Consider the following 26,716-nt stretch of genomic DNA (forward strand, 5'->3'; position numbering starts at 1 on the left):
TTTTTTCACAAAACGCACCCTTATTCTACCAAGTTATCTATCTATATGTAAGAATCTATAAATGTATGCATGTATAAGTACATACATACACACATACATATACAGTATGTACACACACATATACGTATGTGTTTGTGTGTGCACATACCAGGTGGAGAGAGTTAGTTTGTCTCTTACTTCACTTCTAAGTTCACTACAGAGTTGCTGTCAATTGGAATACTGCAGAGCTGGTGTGGGATTTCTGCATGTGTGTGTGCCCTTTAGACATTATACATGATCTGACTATCTCCAACTGCCTTCCAGTGTCCCCCTGTACTGCCCCCCAAACTCTTTCCCAGGCCATTCGGTCGTTTTTGTTGACCTAAAAATTGCCTGCTCCCTCCCTTCCTAGTCAGCTTACTGAGGCTGGTGGGAACTCTATTCAGCGGTTGCCAAAATAATATACCTTGGACTCAGGACCGTACCCTGTGGCAATCCTGTCTTCACACAGGAGCAGCAGTCTATGAAGCGGCCAGGACTGTGGCAGCAGAAGAGCGGAGGCGAGCCAAGAAAGAGCGCGCCAACACCCCTCTCCCTGGTGTGACTACCATCCCTTGTCCTAACTGTCCCAGAACCTTCCGGGCTTGTATTGGCCATCTCCACACCCACCGATCGTCTCAGACTCCCCAACCTCCCCAACCTCCGGATGACAAAGAAGCAAGCAGATACGGAGCCCCCTCCCTTGGCATACCAAAACTGCGTTGATGTTAAATCAACTTTTGCTCAAATGTTTACAGCAATGCAGACAACACAGCTGCCATCGTGTATGTATGAGATTCATATATCAGTGACTTCTACTGGAAGTGTAGCACACTGTGTTTATTGGCTTTTATTCAGAAGCAGCACAGTGACACAACAACCAAAAACTAGGTCAAAGGTTTCCTTTTGGGAACACCGTGTTGGTTTATCGGTTAATCTGTAGTTAGTTCGGGCAGCCCATACCATAGATATTTCATGTGGAGCTGTTTCAGAATATGACAGAAACACTGTTATCAACATATTTAATATGACATGGAATTTCATTGATTGTCCGATGGGGTCCAAGCATGCTGTGACAGGACAACGTATTCCCCTCACACATCATAAAGGTATTCATCAATCAATCAATCTGTCATCAATCAGATAGTCTCCAATAAAACAAAACGCAACGACTGATTAAGTAACTTAAGTAAGACCATATTCATAAACATTTAGTGTTAAAAGTTATTCAAATCATTGATTAAAGGCATAGTCTGACATTCTAATCACATACACTTTCTGGGTTGAGGGTGTATTTGATTGGCTGTTGAGCTCAAATTTCACAACCTTTTGTGAAACCGAAACCAAATTCCATACTTTTCCTTTAAATAATTTAATACTACAACAAAGGTGTTTTTATTGCCCCTGTTTTATGTCAAAGTGGCAGAATAAGGGGATGGACATTTCCGTGGAGTTTTATGCCGATTTAGAGAAACCCCTCGTTATGTAATATTACAACATCTATATAAATACATGGTGCACATGTGGAATATCTTCTTACACCACAAATTACTAGTTCTAAAATAATTAAAATAATCAACAGGTGAAAACATCTTCGTGATGGCAACTTTTTCAAAATGTGATATACACTTGCAAAACATTCACATAACCAACACCACAATCGCTCTGATTACCCAAAAAACTCACAATAACAGCAACACATGGTTTGTAGTCTTAAATAGCATAGTTTTCGTTCTTAACAGATGTATTATTACATCATGCTTGACCATAGGCATAATGTAATCAGCTTTTAAAGAGCCATTACATAGACTCAAACTCATCAATCCGCTGCTTTGTATTGCCTTGTCGAATCTGACGCAGGGTCTTGTATTTGTCTCTCCCGGCCTTTACGTTCTCATCATGGATCAGATCATTAGGGGTTTTCATGCTCTCGTCACGAGCTTCAGCCAGCTCGATGCTTAGCGCCTGTGTAAAAACATTAGGGAAATAAACAAGGCTTAGGGAGAGTTATGCTGTTACGCTAACACAAGTATGTCCATTGATTGACCCAGTGTTGTTGATTATCCTGTTGGAAATATTTACATGTTTATAGCCACAGCATTCAGAGGCTCCAGTTTATAATTCTCACAGCTGTTGTATGATGTTGTGTCAGCATAGTGGTCTGACATTTGAGAGGTAATAGTAACAATTTATCATTCAAGGCCAACAAAACAGGGCAGAAGTTTCGCTGTCCTTGAAGGAAATGCTTTTGTTTTGTTCATAAAGCCAAATTCTTTCACAGACTTTAGGAAACAGGAAGGCTGGTCCGCTGGAAAACCAGGAAGGTCAACTCTGCCTCCCAAAAAGGTTTTCTAATGTGTGCGCTTAGAATTCCCCTTTGGATGGGTTCAATATTAATTAAAGTGAACTTAGTCTGCTAATGACCTTGATGTTGTAAGCACCTTTCTAATCTTGCCAGTTGAGTCTCAGGAAAACACACCTAAAGTTGTCCCCAAGGCCAACAGATCTCTGTTTAACAGAAGTGTTCAACCTTTCCTCATCATGGTCACCATATCAGATCTTTCACCACCATATGATTGCTTGGTTCGATAATCTAGCGAGTTCATGCAGACACACGCACACACATCCGGGGGAGTGTTCTCACCAGCAGGCGTTTCTGCAGGCGCTCGTTCTTCTTGGCCTCGGTCATGCGCTCCTCCTCGCTGCGGTCACGGCACGTCCCGGTGGCGGTGAGCTCAGCGCTGGCCTCGGCGCTGCTCTCGTCATTCTCGTCATGGTCGTTCTCCGCCTGCTGCAGCTCCTGGATGTGGACGCCCATTAGCTTACTCTTCAACTTCTCTTTCATCCTGTCCAGGTCACTGTCAGACAGATAAGACTGCCGACATACTCAGACACAGATAGTCCGATGAACTGTGCTGCCGCCTGCCTCCAAGCCCAGTCATGGTCAAAGTTACACCAGTGATGTATTTTTCAGTGGGCCTTTGAAGTTGTTCTACTAACAGTGTTCTCTTTCATGTGTCTGTTTGTTTGGTTTGGAACAGTATGTCTGAAACTGTGGACGGGCCAATGTCTTTTTGTTTTGTTCCATGACCTTATCAAGTTTCACTCCAGTAAGGTGAATAAGACCCCTACAACTCAGTCGTACAGTTTAACATCTATTTATCTTTAGCAAAATAAAGCTACTTGGATCCAACAACAAAACGAAACACCAGCAAGATCAGAAAAGTACTAGAATTGTTTGACATAAAACATTCCCCAAGAATAAGTCAGCTAATGCAGAGGTCATTATGAGACAAATACAGACGAGTGATGAGCCCACGGAGCAAAGTAGCGCAAGAAAGATTCTAGCACGGATCTGAGTGTATCAAAGCTTCTTTTCTAATTTAAGCTGGCCTTTTTTCTTTGGTTACATAGAGTCACTGTAGCTACATAATGTATGATGTAGAGAGAGCACTATCTATCATATGAACACGAAAAAGTATCAAAGAGCAATAAGAAAACATATTTTTCTCTCTCTAATATCTAGTTTTAAAACGGACATATTCCTTTCATGTGTTTTTAGTCCCTTGGGGAAACAGGAGCACCCTCACCCTTTTCTGCCACTTTCTGGCCTCTTCCTCCTTCTTCTTCCTCGCATCCTCTAGGAGGGACATCTTTGAAGTGAGTGCAGCAAGCTCTGTGGCCTAGAGGGTTCAAGGGAGAGTGGGACATTATAATTGCTCTGGTGGTCTGACTTACAGTAGTGTGCTTTCCATGGGGGAAGCCCAAACTCCCAGTGCCCTCAAGTAACACTGAGTTAAGGGGATGATGATGTTTAAGAACTGAGGGTTTGAGCTTCACTGGTCCCACTCATTTGACTTGCAGTCATGTGCAGCTGACTATGTTATATAACACACAGCAAATGTGACACAACAGTCAACTTAGGCCGTGGCTGTATTTTTACAAGGACTATATGTGTCTGTACTTTGAAGTGTGATAGAGTGTTTTAGGTCAACAGGAATTCTGCCTTCGGCCATTTTGTAATTTTTTGCCATGTGAAAGTCATTAAAAATATCTCCAATTGCAAATACATTTACAAATTCACCAGCACACCAAGTCCCATGGTAGGCATGTTGATTTCTGGCAACGGAAATGCTAATTGGTGACATAGCTTCTCTCACATCCTGTGGTTTGTCATCCTACCACAGCTCCTCTGTATATGCCATGCTAGTAAGCCAGAGTAAACCCCCAGAAGGTCACCTCCCACGTCTCTGCCATCATTTTGTATATATGAGTCATTTTGCAACTTCCTCAGCAATGTCAAGATGTCCTCAGCATGAAGAACGGATGCATAGAACGAGAGTAGAGAGTGACGGAGTTCCGCCATGACAGCATAACGGGGACATTGGGAACCACTAGGAGACGAGTGGAGCTAGAGCACGCAGGTACAGTACCAGGTTCTCCTGGTTCTTCAGCTGGCTCTCCGACTGCTGCAGCAGCGCAGTCTTGGCATCCTCCGCCACGCGCCGGTCCTTGTCCAAACGCTCAGCTTCCTCCTGGGCAAATGAACGCTCCTTCTCCAGCTCCAGGGCTCGCTTGGTCTGCTCCTCAAGCTCTGCAGAAGCGCACACACATCAACACACACACACACACACACACACACACACACACACACACACACACACTGACACACACACACACAAACACACACACACACATCACACACCACACACACACACACACACACACACACACACGCACACACACACACATACACACACACATCCAGCATCGTTCACATGTTCTACATACAGTATAGCACGCTATGTTTGAATATAAACAACAACATCACATTAGGAATATAAAACAGCTCATTAGAATGAGAGATAAATGCAAGTAACTACAGACACGAGACATCAAGAAAGAGGTTTGCTGTGTTACTTCCTGACCATCTTGGGCTTTTTTTGTTTGTTCTTCAATCTGTCTCAGCCTCTCCATCAGCTCCATGGTCTCCCGAGCGATCTTTTCTGTCTCCTTCTCTGCATTCTGTCTCTTCTTCTTCTCATTCTCCAAAAGGGCTCTGGTAAAGAGATCAAACACTGACATAAGTTTACAGTAAGTTATTCTACATCCGTTACAGTATATGTAAATGTTAGGTGACTAAACTCATGCACACATCATCAGTTTACATGCTATGACATTTATATGTCTTACAAATCCACAATGGCTGCCAAGGCCTTCCTACATTGGACCGTACACTTACCACACATAAGACCAACCCCATCACCTCATACTAGTGTTTCTGGATCGGACCTATCCGGACTTGTTAGGATTTTTATTTGAAACGGAACTGGTGAGACAACACATACCTGATGAGTATAAGGAGCATAAACATGATGATGCCTACTCCAGTGAATCCTACTCACGTTCATGAAAAGACGTCAGACAATGGACCCCTCACCGAATCATGTCATTTAGCAAAGCCAATTTTTCCTCTCTCCACAAAGGTTGTAATCATTGAATTACACTTCTCATTACGTAGTTGAGCTTTTCGTGGCAATGGGAAGGAAGACTTCCACACAACCTCGCCTCATTTATAGTGTCATCTATGACCTGACCTGACCTGTTCTTATGAATTGCAATGATCTTTATCTATGGTCTGCTATGATTTTGTTATTGTCCTGTAAACTTTATTAGACATGTAATTATCATTCATAGCTGACGACCTGCACCGGCCAGCAAATATATCTGACATGGTTATTAGATAACGCTCTATTGATGACTCTCTAGATTCTCTTACTGATACTGACGATTAACTAAGGATGCTTTGGCAGTCTGGCTGATTTATAAACCAATATATTACTGGGAGATATCTATCTCCATCTCTGCCTGCAAGCTGAGCTTTGAGATTGTTATGAGATCTCTCTTCATACCCACACCCATCTCATATGTTGTCTTTCTTCAGAGGTCTCACCACTATAACTCACATATTCTGTCTTATTTTGTCTTGCTCTATATAATGGATGCAATAACATAAATAATTATGGCATGTGTTATGGTGCTGAATTGCAGTTCATGACACTGATAGAATTATATAAATTAGCCTATATGACCATTTTTGCATTGAATGATTGATTGTTTGAGAAACTATGTATGCCTTATCTTTACTATTCAGGATGTCTAAACTTGTCAGGTGCTGTGTCTTATAGAAATTCTACCACAATGTATTCATAGTCAATGGAAAGACCAAAAGTCATTAATTTAACGGAGAAATAATATCCCACATCTTGACCTTTGAACACCGACAGCTGTCATCAATTTAAAAATGATTCACAATTCTAAATCACAGTTAAACTAGGATCTGATTGAATGATGTATTCATTTCTGATTGGACAAGAGGCATTCCACGAGAAAACCCCACTCGGACTATTTTCCGCTAGTAATCATTCAATCGTTTAGCCGTTGATGGAACGCCAACATTCCATTCATTCAATGCGAGAGAGCAGACAGGCAGGCAGCGATTTTATAAGGTTACATTTGACTGTTTTCTAGTGAGGAAAGGGATCAAATTGAGTAGAGGAAATGTAAAGAAATAACTTGTAATGTAAGGGCAGGTGACAGTATAACTTAACGTGCACAAATAGCCTTTCTGACTCAACTTGGCTGAAGAGTGACAGTATTTGTTGCTTGGCAACAGTTGAGGCCAAAAACTCAAGTTGGAACTGTTTTTAGGAAAATAAAAATAAACGAAAGAAAACCCAATCTGGTGTCTTCAAACTCAATTTTTCATGGGGTTGGTAAAGTTGTGGCACTCTGAGAATCTTCTGAATGAAGAGTGCGTTACAAATAAAATGAATTATTAATATTATTATTAAAGGATATAATTAATACTGGGATACTAGGCCTCCAGTATTGTTTATAACAATTACTGTTATGTTGTCACTGCATAGCTATTACGATGAGAGTTTCCACCAGCATTTACTGTGGTAAGACCCAGCAAGTTACAAGATCTATATGCAATTTACTGGGCCTCCAGTGAATCATGCTTCCATATTGTCCTCACCTCTCCTGCTGTCTTTTGGTCTTCTCCTCCCTCGCTTGGGCCTTCATCTGCTGCACCTCAATGGTGTCAGGCTTACGCCGGCGCATGTAGAGGTCATGGTTGCCCATGCACAGTGCCAGGATGCGCTTGTTGATGCGCAGACGAGGAGCATAGAACACAAAATCCTGTCAAACAAACCAAAAACACTGTAACCGAGCATTAGGCTGGAGATCAGATGTTCATATGCAATAAATTTATGTAACAAAGTAAATTTACTTTACTCTGCCATAATGGTAAAATACAGCAGCCGTAAAGTGATTTTTTTTATGGTAGTGTATGCATACTGGAGATTTCTTGTCAATTGGCTTTATGACAAACTTCTTGTCGTTGAAGGAAATGTTCCTTATCTCACTCCATGGGAATCCAATTTTGGGGGTCAGCCTGAGGGACAGGAAGAGCAGAAGATATAAATAGATCCCAAATCAATTGACCTCAGACACTATTAGGGTAATTCACCCCTTAGTTAGAGGATGCAAGGCAAGGCAAGGAACAATCTTGTCTCAGGATCAATGGGCGCTTACTTGTCTGAACGCTCGTAAATGTTGAGTCCCAAGGCATCGACACCCAACCAAAGCTCGGACCCCTTCTTGTTTTTGATGCTGAAGTAATTCACCCCATACATCTCTAGGTCCTGGGCAATCTTCAGGTATTCCACCATAGCGTCCTCCCTTGTGCATTGCATGTGAGTACAGAAACTGTGAACTAGCATTCATAGTGGTTTTTAAATCACTGATAAGTTCTCTGATCTTCAATTTTTACATGAAGCGTTTGATTCTATGTGCATGCTATTTTAGTTGTAGTCTCATTTCTGTGCTACGTGTTTCAGTGTGTCTACATTTGTTAACAGTGGAAGGAGTCTGGTACAACGTGTTCTCTAGTAACAACTATTGTATCTTCCTCGCACTGTGCAATAATTCTGTCTCTTGCTGGAACATAGGCCATGAGAAGGCCCAGTCAGACATCCCCAGAGGGGGCCATTGGGGAGGTCAGCATGCTCTCTTTTGGGCTCCGTGCCTCCAGGATTCTGACATTTAGCAGCAACACTGTGTCCTCCTGCCTGTCCACCCAAGGCTAGATCTTAGACAAAACCTAGTCTTCTTTTCTGCTTACGCAGAAACTAAGTTATATCTACACATCTGGATTGTAACAAAGGTGACTGGTTAGAACACGACTGGCTCAAAAGAAATGTTAAGTTTTGATATCAATTCAGGTGTGACATAAGGACATACAGGTCACAGTTAATGACATAAGCAGATGTGTATGTCCCCTGTCATACCTGGAGAAAGTAAGGCCTGCCTATAGAAAAGGAAAAAAAATACAAAACATGTGTTCCTTAAGAATGTAGGGAGGAGACACTTCACCTGTTCATGCGCATGACGAGGCCAGACATTTAATTTAGTTTTTTTCTGGTTACAGCATTCTCTTTAGCAGCAATATTGTTGCAATAATATGATAGATGCAACTTATATTGACCTAAAAAATGCTCCTGTTTTTGGCACAAAGAATAACTCTGAGTTTTGTTTCAATCACTTCAGCCCAAACACTTTTTTTCCCACCTGCGTCCTGCAAGTGCTCAAAAAGAACACCCAGACTGATACTCTCTTTCTTAACACGGTGACTCCCTCACTTACAGTAGTAGGGAAGTCAACAGCTGCTCCTTCAAGTTAAAATATACAAGACCTGCTCATCAAGATAAAGCAAACCAGTCAGAACTATGCCTCCCCTTCAAGGTTCTGTCCAAACCAAAAAAAATACAGCAGCCGTATATAGCCAAATATGCAATTGTTATATTTGGTTCACACACACACACACACACACACACACACACACACACACACACACACACACACACACACACACACACACACACACACACACACACACAGCCTACACTGTACATATGTGGGGCTGTTAAGTGAGACTGCATAGCTTTAAATATATCGTGTCTTAAAAGATAGGGAAGAATTCAAGACAAGTCTCGGGTGCATCCGTGTTGTAATTTTACTACTTTGCCCAGGATGGCATTGCAAACACTTCCCCAACCCCTGGCAGTGAACTGAAAAAACACTTATCAAGTTTCCTGGTATAATTTTTACTTGTTTGGTGTTTTACGAAGCATGTGGTCTTCAGAAGACCAATTTTACTCCCAACTCTCACAAGCACCATGCCTTATGTCCACAGTACGTAAAACAGAGAGATAGTAAGAGAAAATATGTGAAAGGCAACAGTCTAGTAATGATTATGGTCTTTTCCCTTGGGAGACCAGCAATGTGTCAGTGTCTGTCTAGGAGTCAGAGGCATCCCAGTTTAGGCGAAAGGCAGTGGAAAAGTACAGGCTGTCATCATTGCTGAATGTCAATATGGCCACTGAGCTGCAAGCTAATTGTTATGCAGCAAGTGGGCATCCTGATACTGAATGTCACTGACCTCTTGGCAGTGAGAAACTGAGTTAAAAACAAGTTAAGAATTTCTCACAGATGTACTTATGACATGCCAGTCACCAAAAACATCTCTGCTGCTTTTATATTCAGCTGGAGAGTATTACAGTGTATCTCAGTATGAGCTATTTATTTATTTATTATTTTATTTATTTATTATTTATCTATCTTTTATTTGTAAAACTCCTCTACATACTGAAATAAAATATCTTATCTTTGCAGATACATACATAGACTGCCTCATAGCATTCACACCTTCCTAATTGTTTTCAATAGATATTTAAATGATGGGAACACTGCATGTGCAGTGGGCTGTTTTAGACACCAAAAGAAGGATACAGTGCCTCACCTCAACAAGCCCTTATGCTGTTTGTGCCAGACCATAATGCGTTCCTCCCACTGTTCCTTGGTCAGTTTATGCTGCTCCAGCACTCTGTTGAAAGACACACGCTAAGGTAGATGCAACATAGTATCTGTTACAATGGGCTACAGGTCATCAAAGAGACTGAGTTGTTATGGTACGAGAACACCATTTAGACAAGCAACCTTAGAAGAAAGACTGTTGTCCAACTTTTACTTTCTCATCCTGTTATATTTTTCATAATACTGTCCAATCCAATTATGACACATATTATAATCACTACAACTGTGCAGTTCTCAGTATAGGTTTATTTATTATGCCTGTAAGTTTGCATACCTCTGAGGAAGCAGCTTGTCCCTGCCCAAGTAGCCAGAAACATGGTAATCTTTATTGTAGTCTGCATATTTAGTCTGCACTGCGTAGGAGGCCAGCAGCACGGCAGTCTCGGGGGGACAGTAGATGTCGTCGTTGAGGATCCCCTCTTTCACCTGTAGGAAGAACTGCCGCTGAGTAGCCTCCTGGATCAGCTCATCTGCCACGTCCTCGGGATAGAACTTGGCCCGGAACTTGATCAGAAGTGGGTTCTCCTTCCTGACATCCTGGGCTGTCACCTGTCTCAAAAACACAGGGGGAAACGTCAGGTCTGATCAAGGGAGCTGGAAGAAATTCAGAAACCGAAATTCTATCTGTTTTTCATAGTTGGTTGAAAAAGCACATGTCCAAGACAGCAGGGGAAAATACAAAGTCTGATGATGTGGGGGAGAAGTGTCGAAGTCAGCTGAAAAATAATTTCTTAATTATTATATTTTAGGATGACACCAAAGCACACTGACCAATACTTTGGATCTGTGCTAACCTAAGAGGTCCTAGCTGAGAATATGACTGCTGGAATGTTATTATACAACATAATGATTATCAGAGGTTCAAACACACAGTTGCACATGAGTACTAACCCGCTTGTTGAGCTTAAGCCAGGTCGAGAATCCTTTGCTGTCTTGATACTGGAGCCCAAAGAACCAGATCTCTCTCAACCCAATTGTCTTGACGATCTTCATAGTGGAAGAAAATACATGCACATGGGAACATCTCACTAACATGGCCTTTTTGACATGGCATATCCAGATATACGAGATTATGTCATACAGATATAGAATATGTCATTCTGAGAACAATACATACTTGGTCAAAGAGTTGTTTGCCTGTAGTGCTAGGCTGGATGGCAAACTCCAGCTCTGCATCCATTGTGGTGACTCGTACATTTAGCTGCTTAAAAAAAACAACAACATCGTGGGCCCAGGGTGTGTACCAGCTATGCTGAATTACTACTGAGAAGTGGCAGCCATTTTCTTTGATGTCTGTCACTGTGTGTCGTCTTGCCATCTGCTCTTTTTTAAACTTGGCGCAGAAATACCGAATATGCTCATGGTCACTAAGCCAAATGTTCCATCCGTAAGCTGTCTGGAAAAGTCAAGGCCCTTTTTCAATCCAGAGAGAACCTCAAGCAAAACAAATCACTAACTGCAAGGTCAAAGCAGTTTTTTGAACGCCAAACTAAAAATGTTGGAGTAGAAAAGTCTAATTTTTCCAGTTTCCAGAAACACACAGCAGTCTGGTCTCAGCTTTAAACATGAATCACTAACAGAGCTGCACTGATAAAGGCTTCTCATAAATCTGTAGTCCAGTCCTGGCTTCAAAGGAATATATCTTCCATCTTCCAGTGAGCATCATATATCAGATGAACAGTCAAATCGATTTGTACATAATTCATGGAAAACATCCTTATGATCCTTATTTGATGTTACCACTGTGTCCTTGAACTACTAAAGATAACATTCAACATTCAACATTCAGCATTTATTACGCCTCATAAAACATAATCATTCTGATGAAACTATATAATAATCCCTTGTGACTGTTAATGTAACTCAATTTAGTACGCTGGCATGAAATGGTAGGGTCCACATCACCCACAAATAACTACACAATTAAGATTTTACCCTATTAAACATGCACCATTTGTAAAGTGTTTAAAATACTGCCACTAAACATGTCTTAAAACGGTAAACAGTTACTCACAGACATTTTGTTGATTTGTTATTGTCCTTTATTTCACAAAAGTCTACCAGGTCCTGTTGCAGTAGTCCTCTCTCCACCAAGTCATATGAAAGTGCTTGCAATATTTACAGGGATTACTCTTAATTAAACCTGCCCATTGTATTGTTGAAGGGACTTTTATCCCACTAATCCAATGGCAGCTGTGGAATCTAAGATTAGGCCCCAGTAATAGCATTCGACTGTTTCTCCACTGGTTGGGTATATGAACAGTAGCCTACAACAGTTTAGCTACAATGTTAAAAAAAACCTATAGTGTTAGTGAGTTGAATGTGTCACTGTAAGAGATTTATAGTTTTATAACTTCAGAATCACAGAGTGCATCTCATTTTAAATCTCACGACAACGATAAAGAGGACATGTAGGAATAACTGTATCAGAAACCAATGTCTTTAATGCAATAGGCCTAATTGTTTACCAGCAAGGGTTTCTGTAAATAAATCAAAGCGGCCATGGGACCTAATGCGCATGCGCAGTGGTGTACAGTCGGCTACTTGATGTCACGACGTCTTAGTAGCTAGTCAGATATCATTCAAAACATCTTGTTTTAAGTTGTGTTGTGGCTGAACGGATTTGTATTCTCGGGTGAAACTATGACAGACGAACAAGAAATCATGTGCAAATTAGAAAACATACTGGAAGTAAGGTAAATATCCCTGTTCTCGTTCCAAAATGAATGTCTGCATTTCAACAGGTAACGTTAACCTCTGGATTCAGTCTGGCTAGCGCCTCTTTTTTACGGTCTGGTACTAACAAATAACGACTGAATAATCTCCATTTTTATTGCATTTATTATCGTGAAGACCCTCCATTTTTTTCCAACAATTTTTCTTTGCTATTGCTAGATGAATGCGATGTTAGGAGTGCCTATAGTAGGCTAGTTAGCTGGCAAGCTAACAATAACAAACCAGCTGTTGTTAGCGAGGGTTTTCAGGCGATGAACAATAGGGGAAGCGAGAACTGGTTGTAACGATGAGAATAGACTGTTGCTATTAACAATGACACCACTCTGCACACCTGCCTCTTTTGAGTCGTTTGTGGGCATTTGAGGTGCAAGTAAATGTATTACTTAATAGCATGTTTGCAGATAAAAACGTTGATGGGTTGTCTTACGTTTTACGTCTTATGTTTCAAATGGTACAGTGTGGTACAAAGCATCTCGAAGAAAGCTTTGTCAGTTCACTTTATTATTGCTCTCGTACTTTAAACAATGGTTTACAATTGAAAATAGGAAAATATTTCATGATTACTTTCTTAATTTAAACAATGAGTTTAAAAAAGCTTTTAAGAAGCTATTCGTTATAGCTATTTAGAGAAAATAAATCTCTAAACATGTGTTTGATTAAAGCCTTGTCTATGATGAAGATCCTCAGTCGTTCTGTCATGTACCTTAATGCACCTTGTTCTCTGTTACAGGAACAAGACCGTTCAGATGCAGAAGATCAGGTCTCGTTTGAAGGGCGAGTTTGAATCTCTGGAGTCGGAGGAGAAGCATTTGAGGGAGTACAAGCAGGAGATGGACCTTCTGCTGCAGGAGAAGATGGCCCACGTTGAGGAGCTGAGGCTGATCCATGCAGACATTAATGTGGTAATTATGACCCTCGGGGATAGGTCAGGTTATCTGGGTCAGGCCTCAGGGTCCTTCATTCAAAGAAATACAAATTCTTGTGACGTTACAGAGACCACTCGAGATACATGAGATACAAAAGCAAATGAACATAGAGTAGTTTATAATGCAGTTTGGATCATTTTTCAATACATTACTGCGCACTGTACACAATCAACAGAATTAAAGTGGTGAACTAATAATACTAATGAGAATAACAATGATAATGACAATAATAATAGTAATAATAATGTTATGCATCAAGAAGACCTTTGATGCTTGTTAAATTTGATGCAATTCTGCGTTTAACTGTGATTATATTTTGAATGATCATTTGTTCCATCCTAAGTTAAGTATTTTTGTAAATAAAGTGTTTCCAGTAACAGATGAGGTTATTTTGAATGTCTGTGGTCCTCATTTCAACCCTGATAATGGTTAAATTGACACTTCTCACTAACTGTTTGTGTCTTCAGATGGAGAGCACGATCAAGCAGTCAGAAAACGACCTGAACAAGCTGCTGGAGAACACGAGGCGTCTGCATGAGGAGTACAAGCCCCTGAAGGACCACGTGGACGCCCTACGCATGTCTCTGGGTCTGCACCGCCTGCCCAACCTCAGCGACGAGGAGGAGAAGCTGTCACTCGAGTTAGTCACCCAGAGGCGTGTACACACACACATAAACACACACACACACACACACAAACACACACATTTCTTATTGTAAATGAGGACAAACTAGCCTGTTTAATGAAATTAACGTATAATCGTCCATCTATAAATACTCTTAATTCACATTGTCTTTGTTACCTAATTGGTAAAGGAGACATAGAAACACTGTAGAACTTCATAACCAGTTAGAATACTATAAAATCTGTCTAAACCAGTCTTGTATGTGTATCGTAACTGAAGCCAAAATGCATTTTCAGGCATTAAAAACTCTCTTAACGAAGTAGTGGTTGCACCTTGCACATACAACATGGTTTTCAGAAGAATTGCAGATATTTCATGTTCTCCAGTTTAAAATGTATCCCATCAAAGGGGTTTAAATGATAATGTATTTTACTGTGCATGCAAATATACCAACAAACATTTTTATTAGAAAAATGCAGACATTTCCTAAAAGTGCAAACCGTGTATTTTGCCTGTTGTGTTGCAGTTACTTTGAGAAGCAGAAGGCAGAGTGGATGAAAGAACCTCAAGAGCCGATCATTCCGGAATCCTTGGCGGCAGCTGCCGCTGCTGCCCAGCAACTGCAGGTCTCCCGGAAACAAGATGCCCGGCAACCAGCAACCTTCAGACAGCAGCCGCCCCCAATGAAGGTTGGCAAACTCACAAACACTCCACTTTTCCCCCCTCTCATCCTCTGAAGGTCTTGCCTGTGTCAGCTCTCTTGCAGGTGTTTGGCCTTTTCCTGGTACGACACCACTAGTGGGAGGCCTGCATTCAGGCTGAGGTTAATTTCACTGTCTGTCAAACAGTTGGCAGTTTGCATAATTATTTAGTTTGTGTTGTTATAGTTCTGGTTACAATAGGTTGTATCAATTTTCATTTGTTCAAGTAGCATTTTTTTTTTTTTTTGAGAATTGATTCATTAAATATACTTATATATATATATATATATATATATATATATATACGTATATAACTGAACTGAACAGCTTATGTGAAGGTGTTGTATTTATAAATATGTTTGATGCAACAATGTTTTTATATTATTATTCATAACTATAATAATAATGTATGTTTTTTTTTAATGTTATACCTCTAATAACGCATGCTTTTTCTGTTTCCCACAGGCCTGTCTGTCCTGTCACCAGCAGATTCACCGTAACGCCCCCATCTGTCCGCTCTGCAAAGCCAAGAGCCGTTCCCGCAATCCCAAGAAACCCAAGAGGAAGCCAGATGAGTAAGCGACCCCCAGAGGTCCGCCACTCCTCCCTTTGACACCAAGCTTCCAAACGTAGACATCAGAGTTAACCAAAACCTTGTGTCTGAATCCTCCTGGGTTCATGTGTTATTGTTTAGTTTTGTCAGTTTTGTTTGTAGTCAACACCATATGTCAGTTGACTAATTTTTGTTGTTTAAGTGTACTTAAGTGTTTTAATACTTGATACTTTGCTTCAATTTCCACATCATGACTGCAAAAAGGCAATAATGAACTATGTGATATGGGCGCTTAAATGCTAAACAGCTGTGTTTAGCATGTAGCTTGTATTATAACAGGAAAAGAACATTTTTGCCCCATGATCTTAAATGCAGCATTTTAACCATATAATTCCGTCTTCATCAGACTTTAGACAAATGTCTATCATGTGCTAACAAAGGAGAAGCTAAATTAGAAGAATTCTTGACTGGAGTATTTAAGCTGTAAGACTGTGTTTTTGTATCTTAAGTTTTATATGCATGCCAAAAGTAATGTACTGTATGTCTGTGATATTTTCTCAATTGAAAAGGGTGACTGTGCTTTGTCATAGGTAGCTATTAATACATGTTTACACGGGCCAAGGGAAGCGTGGTTCCAGTAGCATTTGATGGAAGTATTTCCTGTGAAAAGTTGGTTGTTATGCTTGGTTAAAGAGTCAAAACTCGAGACTTGATGTGGGCAGTATTTAAAAAATAAAGGTTGGTTTATTGATGTTGCACTGGCATCTCATTTGACACAACTTGGTAAATTTACCCTGATATTAAGCTATTTTGCTGTTGCTTGTATATATACAGAAGCAGATATGTGTCCTCTTTCAAAACATATATTAACAAGGTTGGAGCATATACAATTCAACATTCAACATTCAATACTGTAACGTGTCTAATGTAGCAACATGATCATGTATAAAAATAAGGTCACACAATGTCTTGACCCTCAAGTCCCATGTCGATATCAAAGCCACGGGCTGAATTCCACTGAACATGGGGAAATGCAGGATCAGCTTGTGCATTTACGCTGGGTAAGTTCCACTTCTCTGGCCTTCAGGGCCTCCCACACAAGGCCAGGGTCATCTGTCGGCCTAGGCAGGTCTCTCAATACTTCTCCTATCAGACATATGGAGTTCTGCAACGCATAGCAAGAGAACACAATTCTTTCTGAGTCAACCTCGGGGAAAAGAATATATGAAGGATTGTGAACTACCATTCAAACAGAGGGCTATATCATATATATGTAAAGCAGAGGCCTACTCTATTAAGAAAGTGAGATTGGATTTTGTCCTCCAGAAGAGGAGACAGGAGCCGGGTCGTCTTCCTCCTGATGAAGTCATCACGAGCCAGCTCAGCCTGTTTGACCTGGCATGACCTGCAGTGCTGAGGATCATGGAACTCCATCTCTGCAGCCTGTGTGTGTGTGTGTGAGAGAGAGAGGGTGAGTTAGAGAGAGATATGTAGTCTTTTTCACATACTTGAAGTAAGTTTTAAAGCATGCACGGTACATTGAACCTGAGAATGCAATTATGTTTAATCGCATGAAATGATTTGTCTTTGTGAGAGTGCATGTGGAGGAGTGACTGCGAGAGCGTATGTGGGATGCACTGAACACAGCATACAATTAGGTAATTGGATAAATGCATGCGTGTATGTTTGTGTGAGAGAGCGTTTGTGTGTTTAGCTAGCTAATGACCCATTCATTACAGTCTTTACCGTCTTCAACTTTTCTCTGAAAGCCTTCATTTTGAGTAAGTTGACTAGTTGTTGTGGTATTAAAGCAGGATCTTCGAACTCGGGTTTCTGTCTGCTGGTATTTTGTCTGTGTCCCGAGTCTCTTTTTTTGAGTTTCATTTTTATAATCGTTTTCTTACAATATTTCCTCATGGCAATGTCTTCGTCGAGTTGCTGAGTGCCAGAGCCTGTACCGAATGGTGCAAAAAAGAGAATTAACATGAATTAGTTGTGCACAGTAACGTTAGTATGTTCTGAAAGAACATGGATTTAAGTTACTTACTCTCCATGATGACTCGATTATTAAGACAGGCCAATTACATCAACATTTCACTTATTAGTCGCTACGTACACTCCCTCATAGTTACATTTAACAGTGATTTTCAAGAACACACATAGAACACTGATTTAGCTTGGACTACGGATAGGAATCGGGTTATTTGTGTAAGTAGTCTGCATTTATTGTCCTGGTAACGCAGATTGTCGTTTCATTTCCAACTTACTGCCATCTACCGTAATGGAGTATCATGGCGTTGTAACTTTGCCACAACTTGTCACGAAAGTGGCTTCTTTTTCAGTAGCCTACTAGATGTTGTTATGTTGATATTAAATTATTTAATTGTATAATGTAATTGTTAGTTAATCACTGTTAACACAAAATCGTTTTAAGATCATTAAATCATTAAAAACACAAAAATCTCTTCAAATAACTACAGGTTTTGCTAAAGGGGCTACTTAGTCCAAACTAATCCTGGGAAAGCCTTCAGTAACATAGTAAAATAATGGCATTCAGGGAATTTTTGTACAGATATAAATAACTAACCCCAACCCTGGGAAAGCCAGGGCTGCTGGTGGTTTCTCTCACACCTAGAAGAATGATAAGGCCACAGCAGCTGATTATTGTCAACCAGGGCTCTTGGCTCCAGGACAGCTGCACGCCCCCGGAGGATGGCTGCTCGGGTGTCACACAGACACAGAGACACAGCAGCACATTAGACGACATGCCTGTGAAGTTGTAACCATGACAGAATATCACATAAAGTGCCTTCTGCCGCGTGGCTCCTCAATTATGTTCTCCCTGCCTTGGCTGAGATGGCTTGTGTAAAAATGTCAGGGAGCGGGAGATGCAGATGTGTCTCATTAAATGTGACAGGCTCAGACACGGCTTTGTTGTGAGGGAAACTTTTATGTCACGCTTCAAAGACAGTTCCCTTTTCCTTTTTTTGGGGGGCACACTCTGTGGCACTCACGATAATTAGACTCAGAGGAGCAACACTGGTTGTCCCCGCAGAATGACAAATTTCATATTTACACTGACCTACCAGGTCAATTGTCCCCACTACCGTCACCCCACCCCCCTGTTCAGCAGCCTGGTCTATCACCCCTTCTAATTATAACCCACTGCTGCAGCTCTCCAAGAATGGAAGTTTAGGCAGATCCATTTGCGGCCTAAAATTAGCCCTTGAGATGAGGCCGTCAGTGCCTATACTGTGTCAGTCTGGCACACGTCGCTTCAGCCTCTGACCATTTATCCCAGTGGAAACCTTCATAGGAAAAAAATAAGTCTATTGCTTTTTTTGTAATTGAGCCACAATGGATTTGGAGCCGACCAGAAGATGGATTAGTTAATGTAGCTGCGAGCATCTGATGGTGGTCTGAAGGGACAGACTAAAAGCAAAGTAAGTGGATTTTACTTCAAAGTGTTTTGTTTGTGTGACTCCGACGGGCCATTTGGGAGTCTGCTTGGTGTTGCTTACTGCTGTGGTTTCTGTCTGGCACATATCACCACCAAAAACCTTAAACCTGAAGGTCGTTTGAACATGATACCAGTTCGATTTGTGAATTATAGTGTATATTTTGTCATATATTTTCATATAGTGGTTTATTTATTGTAATTGACATTTTAACTGCATTAGAGATTGTTTGTGATTATGTAAGTGTTAGTTTGGGCCTTTTTTGTTTTGCATTTTGTTATAGTTGTCAATTGGTATTGGCAGTTGGTACAATGCATGTAAAATAGTTCACAGTGGGATCTCAATGTGCTTTTCAGGTCCAAATGGATTTTTGAGTTTCTTTCCTATCTGGTGTCAAAAACCTGTGCTTCTTGAGAGACCCGCCGCCATGAGTTTGATGGACATTTCCAAGATATTCTCGCTGCTCCAGCCCAAAGAGGACGAGGAAGACGAAAGCCAGTTGCTCACGCAGGCCGTCACCGGGGACGATGACCGCGTACTGGCCGAGCTGCTGTCTGAGGAGCGCTTCCGCCGCTGCATCAACAGCCGCTGCGGCTGGGGTATACCCGGCACCCCGCTCCGGACCGCAGCCGCGCTGGGCCACCTGCGCTGCCTGGAGGTCCTGCTCTCCCACGGCGCCGAGGTAGACAGCCTTGATGTGAAGGCCCAGACCCCCCTCTTCACCGCCGTCAGCGGGAAGCACCTGGACTGTGTTACGGCGCTGCTCAAAGCCGGCGCAGACCCCAACGGCAGCCAGTACAACAACTGCTCTCCGGTCCTGACTGCTGCTCGGGAGGGGGACGTGGATATCCTGCGGGAGCTTCTCCACCACGGGGCGGAGGTGGACGTCCGGCCCAAAGTGCCCGACTGGGCATCCAATGCCACGGCGTGCCGTGGGCCTCTCTACATCTCGGCCGTGTACGGACACCTGAACTGCTTCAGGCTGCTGCTGCTGCACGGGGCCAACCCGGACTTCAACTGCACGGAGGCGAAGATGCTGGTGCGCATCAAGCAGCCCAAGACGGTGCTGGAGATGTGCCTGCGCTACGGCTGCGGGACCGAGTACGTGCAGCTCCTCATCGAGTTCGGGGCCGACGTCTACCTGCCCACACTCATCATCGACAAGACCACCAAGCAGAACGAGGCCGTGGGGATCCTGCTCAACGCCAGAGGTGAGGAGAGCAGTGATTCATGGGTAACTTTATATTCCAAAGGCACTCAGTGTAGTAGGGCCTTAAAAACCGAGTAACCACTGTGGTCAGATACTGGTCGCCCATACAGAAGGTATTGGTATATTAATACTGGTATAAACTACACAGTGATTTATTAAATTACTGTGATGCCGTTTTCCACGGGACATAAGTTACATAAATCTGGGCCTGACAACTAATGCAAAGACTAATTGATAGAAGTACCTGATCTGCAAATCCAAACGTAAAAGGAACCAGAAATAACAAAAACCTAAAGAAAAAGTTTCACTGGCAAATGGTGTCCTTGTCAAGTTATGGATATGTTTTAGATAGAGATAGAGATACTTGTTGACATTAGCTTCTTGTTTCCTGTACCAAAATTACAAGTTGCAAAGTGCCAAAGTTACCTTTGTCTCAGTGAGATTAATTAGTATTAGTGCATGCATTGCCAGTGTAAAGTTACCTCGTTCAAATATTGTAGTGATCTTATAAGGTAATCCTGATACATCACATATGTTGCATCAACATCTCTCGTAGATAGTTATAGGCCACACCTTGAATTGTTCCTCTAATATTTTGTGTTTTATCTTACAGTTTGTCCCAAAACCCTGATGTCTCAGACTCGCCTTGCCGTTCGATACTACCTCCCAAAAGCCAATAAAAAGAGCGCCATTGATCAGATGGATATCCCCCCAATTCTGAGGAACTATCTGAAGCATGACACCTGAGATGATCTAAGCGCGCCTCAAAAGGCAACAAAGATGAATGGAGGATTACAGGGTCGCTCTACGGAAGTACAGTATGTTTAACGTGTAAATTGTGATTTCTTTTTTTTTCTGTGAGGGATACGGAAGGGTTGATGAACAGATTTTTTTGGGGGGGGGATTGAATCACACAGAAGCCTTAAACGGAGAAAGAAGAAACCTGACACTCACACAGAACTTGTGACCATGGATCATGCCTACATCAGATTTGTGAGAGTTTCAAGAGAAAGCATATTTATGAACATGTTTTGATTTTTATCTATGAGTGTTTTTTGTTTTTATTTAAACAATGTGACAAAAGCATATAATTTACTTTGGCGCAACCTGCAACTATGTTTTTATACAAGTAAACAGCAAACATGTTGTGCAGTACTTGTCTCACTTTGAATTCTAGCTGAGGCTGAATTGAGTCCACTGCCCTCTAGTGGAAAAGAGTATTTTTTATTTATAAGATGTATTTATATTTATAAGAGTATTTCACTACCACCACTGGGTGGCGCTGTGCACTAAGTGAAGAGTTGCAGTGAGACTACACCTGCTGTGAGCTCATCAAACCATAACACAGAGCCACCCTGCATTCACATTACTGCCCTGCATGCAGAAACATTCAGAATATGGCAGGAAATGAGGAGAAAAGAAGAGTGACCGTTGACTTGGATGAGTCTTTTAGCAACAAAATAGATTTTCAAATGTTTTCATTGACAATACGAAAGGAGGAAGGTTATGGGCCTCTTTCTCTCTTCTCCCTCAGTCTCTCTTTGTTTGTGTGTGTTTGAGTGAGTGAGTGTGAGAGAGAGAGAGAGAAAGAGAGAGAGAGAGAGAGAGAGAGAGAGAGAGAGAGTGAGTGAGAGAGAGAGCACCTTGTCGAGAAAGGACTTAACACTTCAGTGGTCCATGACCAGCAGAGGGCTTTGAGGATTACTCCAGTATTTGTCACATGACCACCATGCAACTGTAGGATCTTTGCTACAGTCTCTGCACTCGATGTCCCAACCCCCCCCCCCCCTCAAACACACACACACACGCCACTCCCCAATACAAACAATCGGGGATCACCCAAATAACACTGATAACATCATAGGTGAAAAATCATGATGTTGCCCACCGCTCACTGATTGCCTAATTGAGCATGTCTGCCAGGGTCAAAGGTGAATGCTGATGGGTCTAACCTAACAGCGAAGACGGCAGGCGGCATTTCAAAGCTCCGAAGCTCGGATGCTATGTAGGTCGCTCTTTGAACGTGTGAGTGACACTCCGCTAATGACACTTCTCTCCCTCCTCTCACTTTCTCTCCGTCTCTGTGTCTCTCGTTTCCCTTTTTGGGTGGGAGTAGGAGTGATGTGTTCAGGCTACATGAAGGGTTTTCAAAGGCAAAAGGGTCCAGATGTGGGAATATAAATTTTTCACTCATTCCCTCTCTCTCTCTCTCTCTCTCTCTCTCTCTCTCTCTCTCTTCCCTCTCTCTCTCTCTCCTGTCTTTCCTCCTGGCTTGGACCAGGGGACTTAGGGATGCGTGTCTTTGCAAAAAGGAGCAATTTATGAAATGGAACAACTGAAAGCTCAAATAATTGTCAGTTACATAAAACTCCCGTTTGATTCTTTGAGTCTCACCAGATTTTCTGCTCCTCTTCTGAAGACACCCTTGAAAAAGTGTTTTTGATTTCTGCCACTGGTGGCTTGTCCTCCTCTTAGGAACGACAACAAGAAAAGCTGTTAGCCTTAAAGAACTGGGCCTCTAAAATTTAGTAATTACATAATGCCTTGGCTCAGCATATTTGATTTAAAATGGCAACTGCTTTTAAAGAAGACAAGTAAATGGCAAAGTAAGTGGATTAGATGCTAATTTGCTTAAGCTTCGAATTCCATGGCGAGGTAACGCAGAACATACTGAACACTTCTGATCTCGTGTTGAACACGCAAATGAGGGAAAGGAGAAGAGGAGAGGAGGTGAGTGCAGAGAGGAGATGGGAGGAGACGAAGAGACAGAAGGAGAAAGTGAGTGCAAGAATGAGAGAAGGAGGGAATGAGAGAGAGAAAAAAATAGAGAGAGAGAGAGAGGAGACTCCGTTTCATCTTCACTTCACATGTATTCACAGTCAAAATCTGAGAGTTTTTGTTACCGTCTCCCTGAGGACTGTCTTCTGTTACAGTATTGTGTGGTGTCACGCATATGGATGTGTGTGTGTGTGTGTGTGTGTGTGTGTGTGTGTGTGTGTGTGTGTGTGTGTGTGTGTGTGTGTGTGTGTGTGGCAGGTACCCATCATTCCAGGTTACCTCCTCCCTCAGCTCTCACAAACAAACACACACACACACACACACACACACAGCTCCGGCACAAATAGGCTGAGATGCAGGCTTGAGCCTTGAGCTCAGTGTGCCATGCTTTTAGTGTATAAAACACGTTTTAAATGTTTAAACAGTAGATATTTTTTGTACAGCCTAGTAAAAATACACCCAGTTTCTCAGGCACTCACCCGCCTCAACTGTCCCCAGGGCTCTGAGAGAGGGTTTACAGGCAGACGGAGAGTAGGGCGACACACACACACACACAAAACAGCTTGCGAGTGCTGTGACACAGGATAGGGGTGGGGTGTTAAATTGATAGGCATAATAACCAAAAGGCAGACGCCCACTGCAACAATAAACAACAATTTAAGGGGCAGGAGCTTGCTGCTCGCGACCCTCTCAAGCCACTCTCACTCCTTCTCTCTCTCTCCGTCTCTCTCTCACTCCTTCTTTCTCTCTCTCTCTCTCTCTCTCTCTCTCTCAGTCTCTCTCTCTCTAGCTGGTTTTCCATCCAACTTTTAATTGTGAACAATAAATCGATTTGCTAGAGGGAAGTGGATAAACTCCAGATTCGCATAGGGTGTAATACAACAACGCTTGATGGAATCGGGTTTATTTGCATCAAATAGTATTTGTTGAGATTTTATTATGTGTTTCCATTTAAGCTGCCCAGGCGACCTAAAATGTTGAACTCACAGTTGTTCACAACTCCTCCCTTGATTGGCAAAGTGTCCATTTTTAATTTGCGTGAGACAGTGGATGGAAATGTTCATAAATGTGCTTAAAATACGCGAATGGGTTGGATGGAAACCCAGCTTCTATCTCTCTCTCTCTCTCTCTTACACTTTTTTTCAATCTCACTTTTCTCCTTTGCTTTCTCTCCATCTGTTTCTCTCTTACTCTCTTTTTCTCTCTTCACCATCATCTGCCCTCCATCATCTCCTTCTCTTTCCCTCCTTTGTATTGTCTCGTTTTGTGTCTCTTCCTTTCTCACTGGCTTTTCTTGTTGTCTTTGTCTCACTCTTCCGGTCACCTTTTCAGGTTTTCATTCTTTTTTTCTCTCTTTTTCTCTTTCTTTCTTTCTGTCACTGTGCCTTTTCCCACTCCTTTTCTTGTCCCTCACTTCCACTCTCTCGTGCGGTACTGCCCTGGTCGTTTGAAGCCAGTTATCCTACACAAGTCAGTATGAAGCCGGGCCCACAGCTCTCTGTGGCACATGATGATTTCACACGCAAATACAGCTGACCTCAGAGAGTCATGAGGGAGGAAAAAAACACGTTTGTATTGGGAATCCTTTAAAAAAAAATTGATTTGAAATAAATGTGTGTTGCCCTCTCAATCCTCAGAGGACAACACAGAATAATTGTCAATCACAGTCAATTGTCTTGGCAACAGAAAGGAAATGTTTTCATAGTGGCATATCCACAGCCTGTCCTGTCTGAGCTGACCTAAAAAACCTTGCCTGGGGCTTCTCCAGGCCCTGTGATACAGTCACAGATACGGAGGAAGAGGAGATAGCAGAGCTAACTCTCCAGATAGACATCAACATCACACACACACACACACACACACACACACACACACACACACACACACACACACACACACACACACACACACACACACACACACACACACACACACACACACACACACACACACACACACACACACACACACACCATAACTGATTAACAAGGCCACTGCAGGCAGTGCTCAGGCCTTTATCCCTAAATCACAATGCTGCAAGCTTGTCTCAAACAACCGAACCCCCCCCCCCCCCCCCCCCCCATCCCCTTTATCCTCCTGTATTTGCTGTAGGTGAACAGGAGCGTAGTACAGGGCCACAGCTCACTGAGGTGCTGTCACAGGACTGCTGAGGAAGTATTATCTTGATGGATGCGGTGGGCGAAGTCAAACTGATATCACCATGCCTCGTTACTAGTGCCTCTGAGAATATGTCATGTACGATCTCGAAATAAGTCTGTCATCGTTTTTTTCTTAATGTTCTGGCACCTCTTAACTTCACCCTGTCTTTCTCACACACACCTCTCTCTCTCTTTCTCTCTCTCTTACCACAAAGACTGATGAGGTGCTTGGCCCTCTAGATTGGAATTCCTTAAAAATATCTGGTTTCCTATTCAGCCAGGCGAGCGGAAGTATAACTGCTTGCTTTCCGCTGTGTGTGTTTATTGTAGGCGGTCTTCCTGTTTTCTGATTCCCTCTGATACAGCACGAGTGCCCACTACTCTCAGAGGCTTCACTCTCTTCCTCCCATCTCTCTCTCCCCCTCCCCCCCCCCTTAAATGCCTGTCTATTGGTCATTTAAGCTTTTATCATGAGGGCTTAGTAAAAACAAACATGATAGACAAAGATATCTGCAATGGAGGACAGGGAAATTAGTTTGTCTTAACACAAAAAGACAAAGAGCCCCACTGAAACCAAGTTACAAGATGAAGACGGTGAAGAGGCTCAGCAGCAGCAGCAGCAGCAGCACAGAGCCGGGGGACTATGAGAAGAATGCGCATCACAGCGAGAGGAGAATGCAAGGAATGCCAGTGTAATTTTATCTAAAGCCCGACTCTGCTTCCAGCCATTACCTGTGTTCTCTTCTTATCCAGTCTGTCCAGGCTCCAGCACAGGGAAGGACAGGCTGGAGGGGGAGAGGAGGTGGGGGTGACACTGGTCTAAACCTGACTGTCATGAAGATGTAGAAGTTCAGGTTTGCAGAGGTAAATGCCTTGTCACGTTTGGGCCTCAACCATGCACTGAGTCATCCGTGTCTCTGTCAGTGCGGATTTGGAGTGGGAACGGGCCGATTGTGTGCTGCTGGTGGACACAAACATAAGGAGCAGGGCTTTTTCAGTCACGGCGACACACACGTAACACATGCTTACATTAACTATGCCAGTGCCGAGTATGATGTTAATGAGGTTAATGAGGTCAACGAGGTTAAGACACACTCTTTCAAACAAGAACTTGATATCTGAAGGGGCAGCAGATTATTTTGCAGCAGTCTGTTTGCTGTTTGTTGGATCACAACAAAAGCTCGTTTCAAGGACATGTCCTCAAATTGTGTGCGTCACCCATGCAGTCTAGCTTTGGTATTCATCTTTCGAAACGGCAATAATACAACCCCCCTTTTTAAACAACTGCTGGTGAAACAATTACTGCAGGGGAGTAAAATAAGAGAAGCTCTGTGCGGAGGTTGTTTTGTCCAGCTTCTCCCGTGAGTGCCACAGTTGGGACTGTGTCACAGGAAGCCGAGGAAGAGGCCAATTGTTCTAAAAACTGAAAAGCTGATGACATCACTCGGAGCGAAGGCCTCACAAAACTTGACCAGCGCAAGATAACAACACAATAAACATGCATATGACTGTCCCCCCCGCTCGACGGGGAAGCCCTTCGCTTTGTTTTTGTCAGTCTCAACCAATTTGTTTTTCTCGTTTCAAGATTGAGAGAAAAAACGCTGTCAACA

At 42.4% G+C, this 26,716-nt stretch overlaps 4 protein-coding genes across 7 annotated transcripts; 2 read left to right on the forward strand and 2 right to left on the reverse strand.

Annotated features, from left to right (window-relative positions):
* Positions 1-905: 905 nt before the first annotated feature.
* msnb (moesin b) lies at positions 906-12,307 on the reverse strand. 3 transcript variants are annotated; one of them, XM_042710794.1, is made up of 13 exons: positions 11,975-12,307; positions 11,078-11,164; positions 10,852-10,947; positions 10,235-10,509; positions 9,887-9,970; positions 7,621-7,767; positions 7,384-7,480; positions 7,061-7,224; positions 4,947-5,077; positions 4,452-4,612; positions 3,609-3,701; positions 2,663-2,893; positions 906-1,983 (listed from the first exon to the last, which is right to left on the reverse strand). In XM_042710794.1, exons 1-13 carry the CDS (start codon positions 11,978-11,980, stop codon positions 1,819-1,821), a joined length of 1,737 nt encoding a protein of 578 aa, XP_042566728.1. In that variant the 5' UTR covers positions 11,981-12,307; the 3' UTR covers positions 906-1,818. The 3 variants fall into 3 exon arrangements, with proteins under 3 accessions (XP_042566728.1, XP_031443038.1, XP_031443037.1); XM_031587178.2 differs by having other exon boundaries at positions 2,663-2,818; positions 11,078-11,161; positions 11,975-12,210; XM_031587177.2 differs by having other exon boundaries at positions 2,663-2,818; positions 11,975-12,210.
* Positions 12,308-12,459: 152 nt separating this feature from the next.
* LOC105906304 (zinc finger C4H2 domain-containing protein-like) lies at positions 12,460-16,257 on the forward strand. 2 transcript variants are annotated; one of them, XM_031587179.1, is made up of 5 exons: positions 12,460-12,656; positions 13,427-13,598; positions 14,090-14,277; positions 14,774-14,936; positions 15,414-16,257. In XM_031587179.1, exons 1-5 carry the CDS (start codon positions 12,604-12,606, stop codon positions 15,525-15,527), a joined length of 690 nt encoding a protein of 229 aa, XP_031443039.1. In that variant the 5' UTR covers positions 12,460-12,603; the 3' UTR covers positions 15,528-16,257. The 2 variants fall into 2 exon arrangements, with proteins under 2 accessions (XP_031443039.1, XP_031443040.1); XM_031587180.1 differs by having other exon boundaries at positions 14,090-14,262.
* Positions 16,248-17,736, reverse strand: LOC105906305 (uncharacterized protein C8orf48 homolog). The gene is made up of 4 exons (XM_012834427.3): positions 17,549-17,736; positions 17,248-17,453; positions 16,792-16,944; positions 16,248-16,666 (listed from the first exon to the last, which is right to left on the reverse strand). The coding sequence occupies exons 1-4, from the start codon at positions 17,553-17,555 to the stop codon at positions 16,541-16,543; spliced, it is 492 nt and encodes a 163-aa protein (XP_012689881.1). The 5' UTR covers positions 17,556-17,736; the 3' UTR covers positions 16,248-16,540.
* Positions 17,737-18,699: 963 nt separating this feature from the next.
* asb12b (ankyrin repeat and SOCS box-containing 12b) lies at positions 18,700-21,321 on the forward strand. The gene is made up of 3 exons (XM_012834424.3): positions 18,700-18,944; positions 19,316-20,170; positions 20,783-21,321. Exons 2-3 carry the CDS (start codon positions 19,387-19,389, stop codon positions 20,914-20,916), a joined length of 918 nt encoding a protein of 305 aa, XP_012689878.1. The 5' UTR covers positions 18,700-18,944; positions 19,316-19,386; the 3' UTR covers positions 20,917-21,321.
* Positions 21,322-26,716: the final 5,395 nt, after the last annotated feature.

This window comes from Clupea harengus, chromosome 20, assembly GCF_900700415.2.
Source record: "Clupea harengus chromosome 20, Ch_v2.0.2, whole genome shotgun sequence".
Lineage (NCBI taxonomy): Eukaryota > Metazoa > Chordata > Actinopteri > Clupeiformes > Clupeidae > Clupea > Clupea harengus.

What these genes read in the sequence shown, in the direction of transcription:
- asb12b (XM_012834424.3), top strand. Translation starts at nt 19,387, where the DNA reads ATGAGTTTGATGGACATTTCCAAGATATTCTCGCTGCTCCAGCCCAAA. An exon ending in GATCCTGCTCAACGCCAGAG is followed by an intron (nt 20,171 to 20,782) that starts GTGAGGAGAGCA and finishes TTTATCTTACAG; the next exon opens with TTTGTCCCAAAACCCTGATG.
- msnb (XM_042710794.1), bottom strand. An exon ending in GGCTTAAGCTCAACAAGCGG is followed by an intron (nt 10,510 to 10,851) that starts GTTAGTACTCAT and finishes TTTTTGAGACAG; the next exon opens with GTGACAGCCCAGGATGTCAG. An exon ending in GCCTGCAGAAACGCCTGCTG is followed by an intron (nt 1,984 to 2,662) that starts GTGAGAACACTC and finishes GTTTTTACACAG; the next exon opens with GCGCTAAGCATCGAGCTGGC.
- LOC105906304 (XM_031587179.1), top strand. Translation starts at nt 12,604, where the DNA reads ATGACAGACGAACAAGAAATCATGTGCAAATTAGAAAACATACTGGAA. An exon ending in CTCGAGTTAGTCACCCAGAG is followed by an intron (nt 14,278 to 14,773) that starts GCGTGTACACAC and finishes GTTGTGTTGCAG; the next exon opens with TTACTTTGAGAAGCAGAAGG. An exon ending in AGCAGCCGCCCCCAATGAAG is followed by an intron (nt 14,937 to 15,413) that starts GTTGGCAAACTC and finishes TGTTTCCCACAG; the next exon opens with GCCTGTCTGTCCTGTCACCA.
- LOC105906305 (XM_012834427.3), bottom strand. An exon ending in TCAGAGAAAAGTTGAAGACG is followed by an intron (nt 16,945 to 17,247) that starts GTAAAGACTGTA and finishes ACACACACACAG; the next exon opens with GCTGCAGAGATGGAGTTCCA. An exon ending in AATCTCACTTTCTTAATAGA is followed by an intron (nt 16,667 to 16,791) that starts GTAGGCCTCTGC and finishes TATGCGTTGCAG; the next exon opens with AACTCCATATGTCTGATAGG.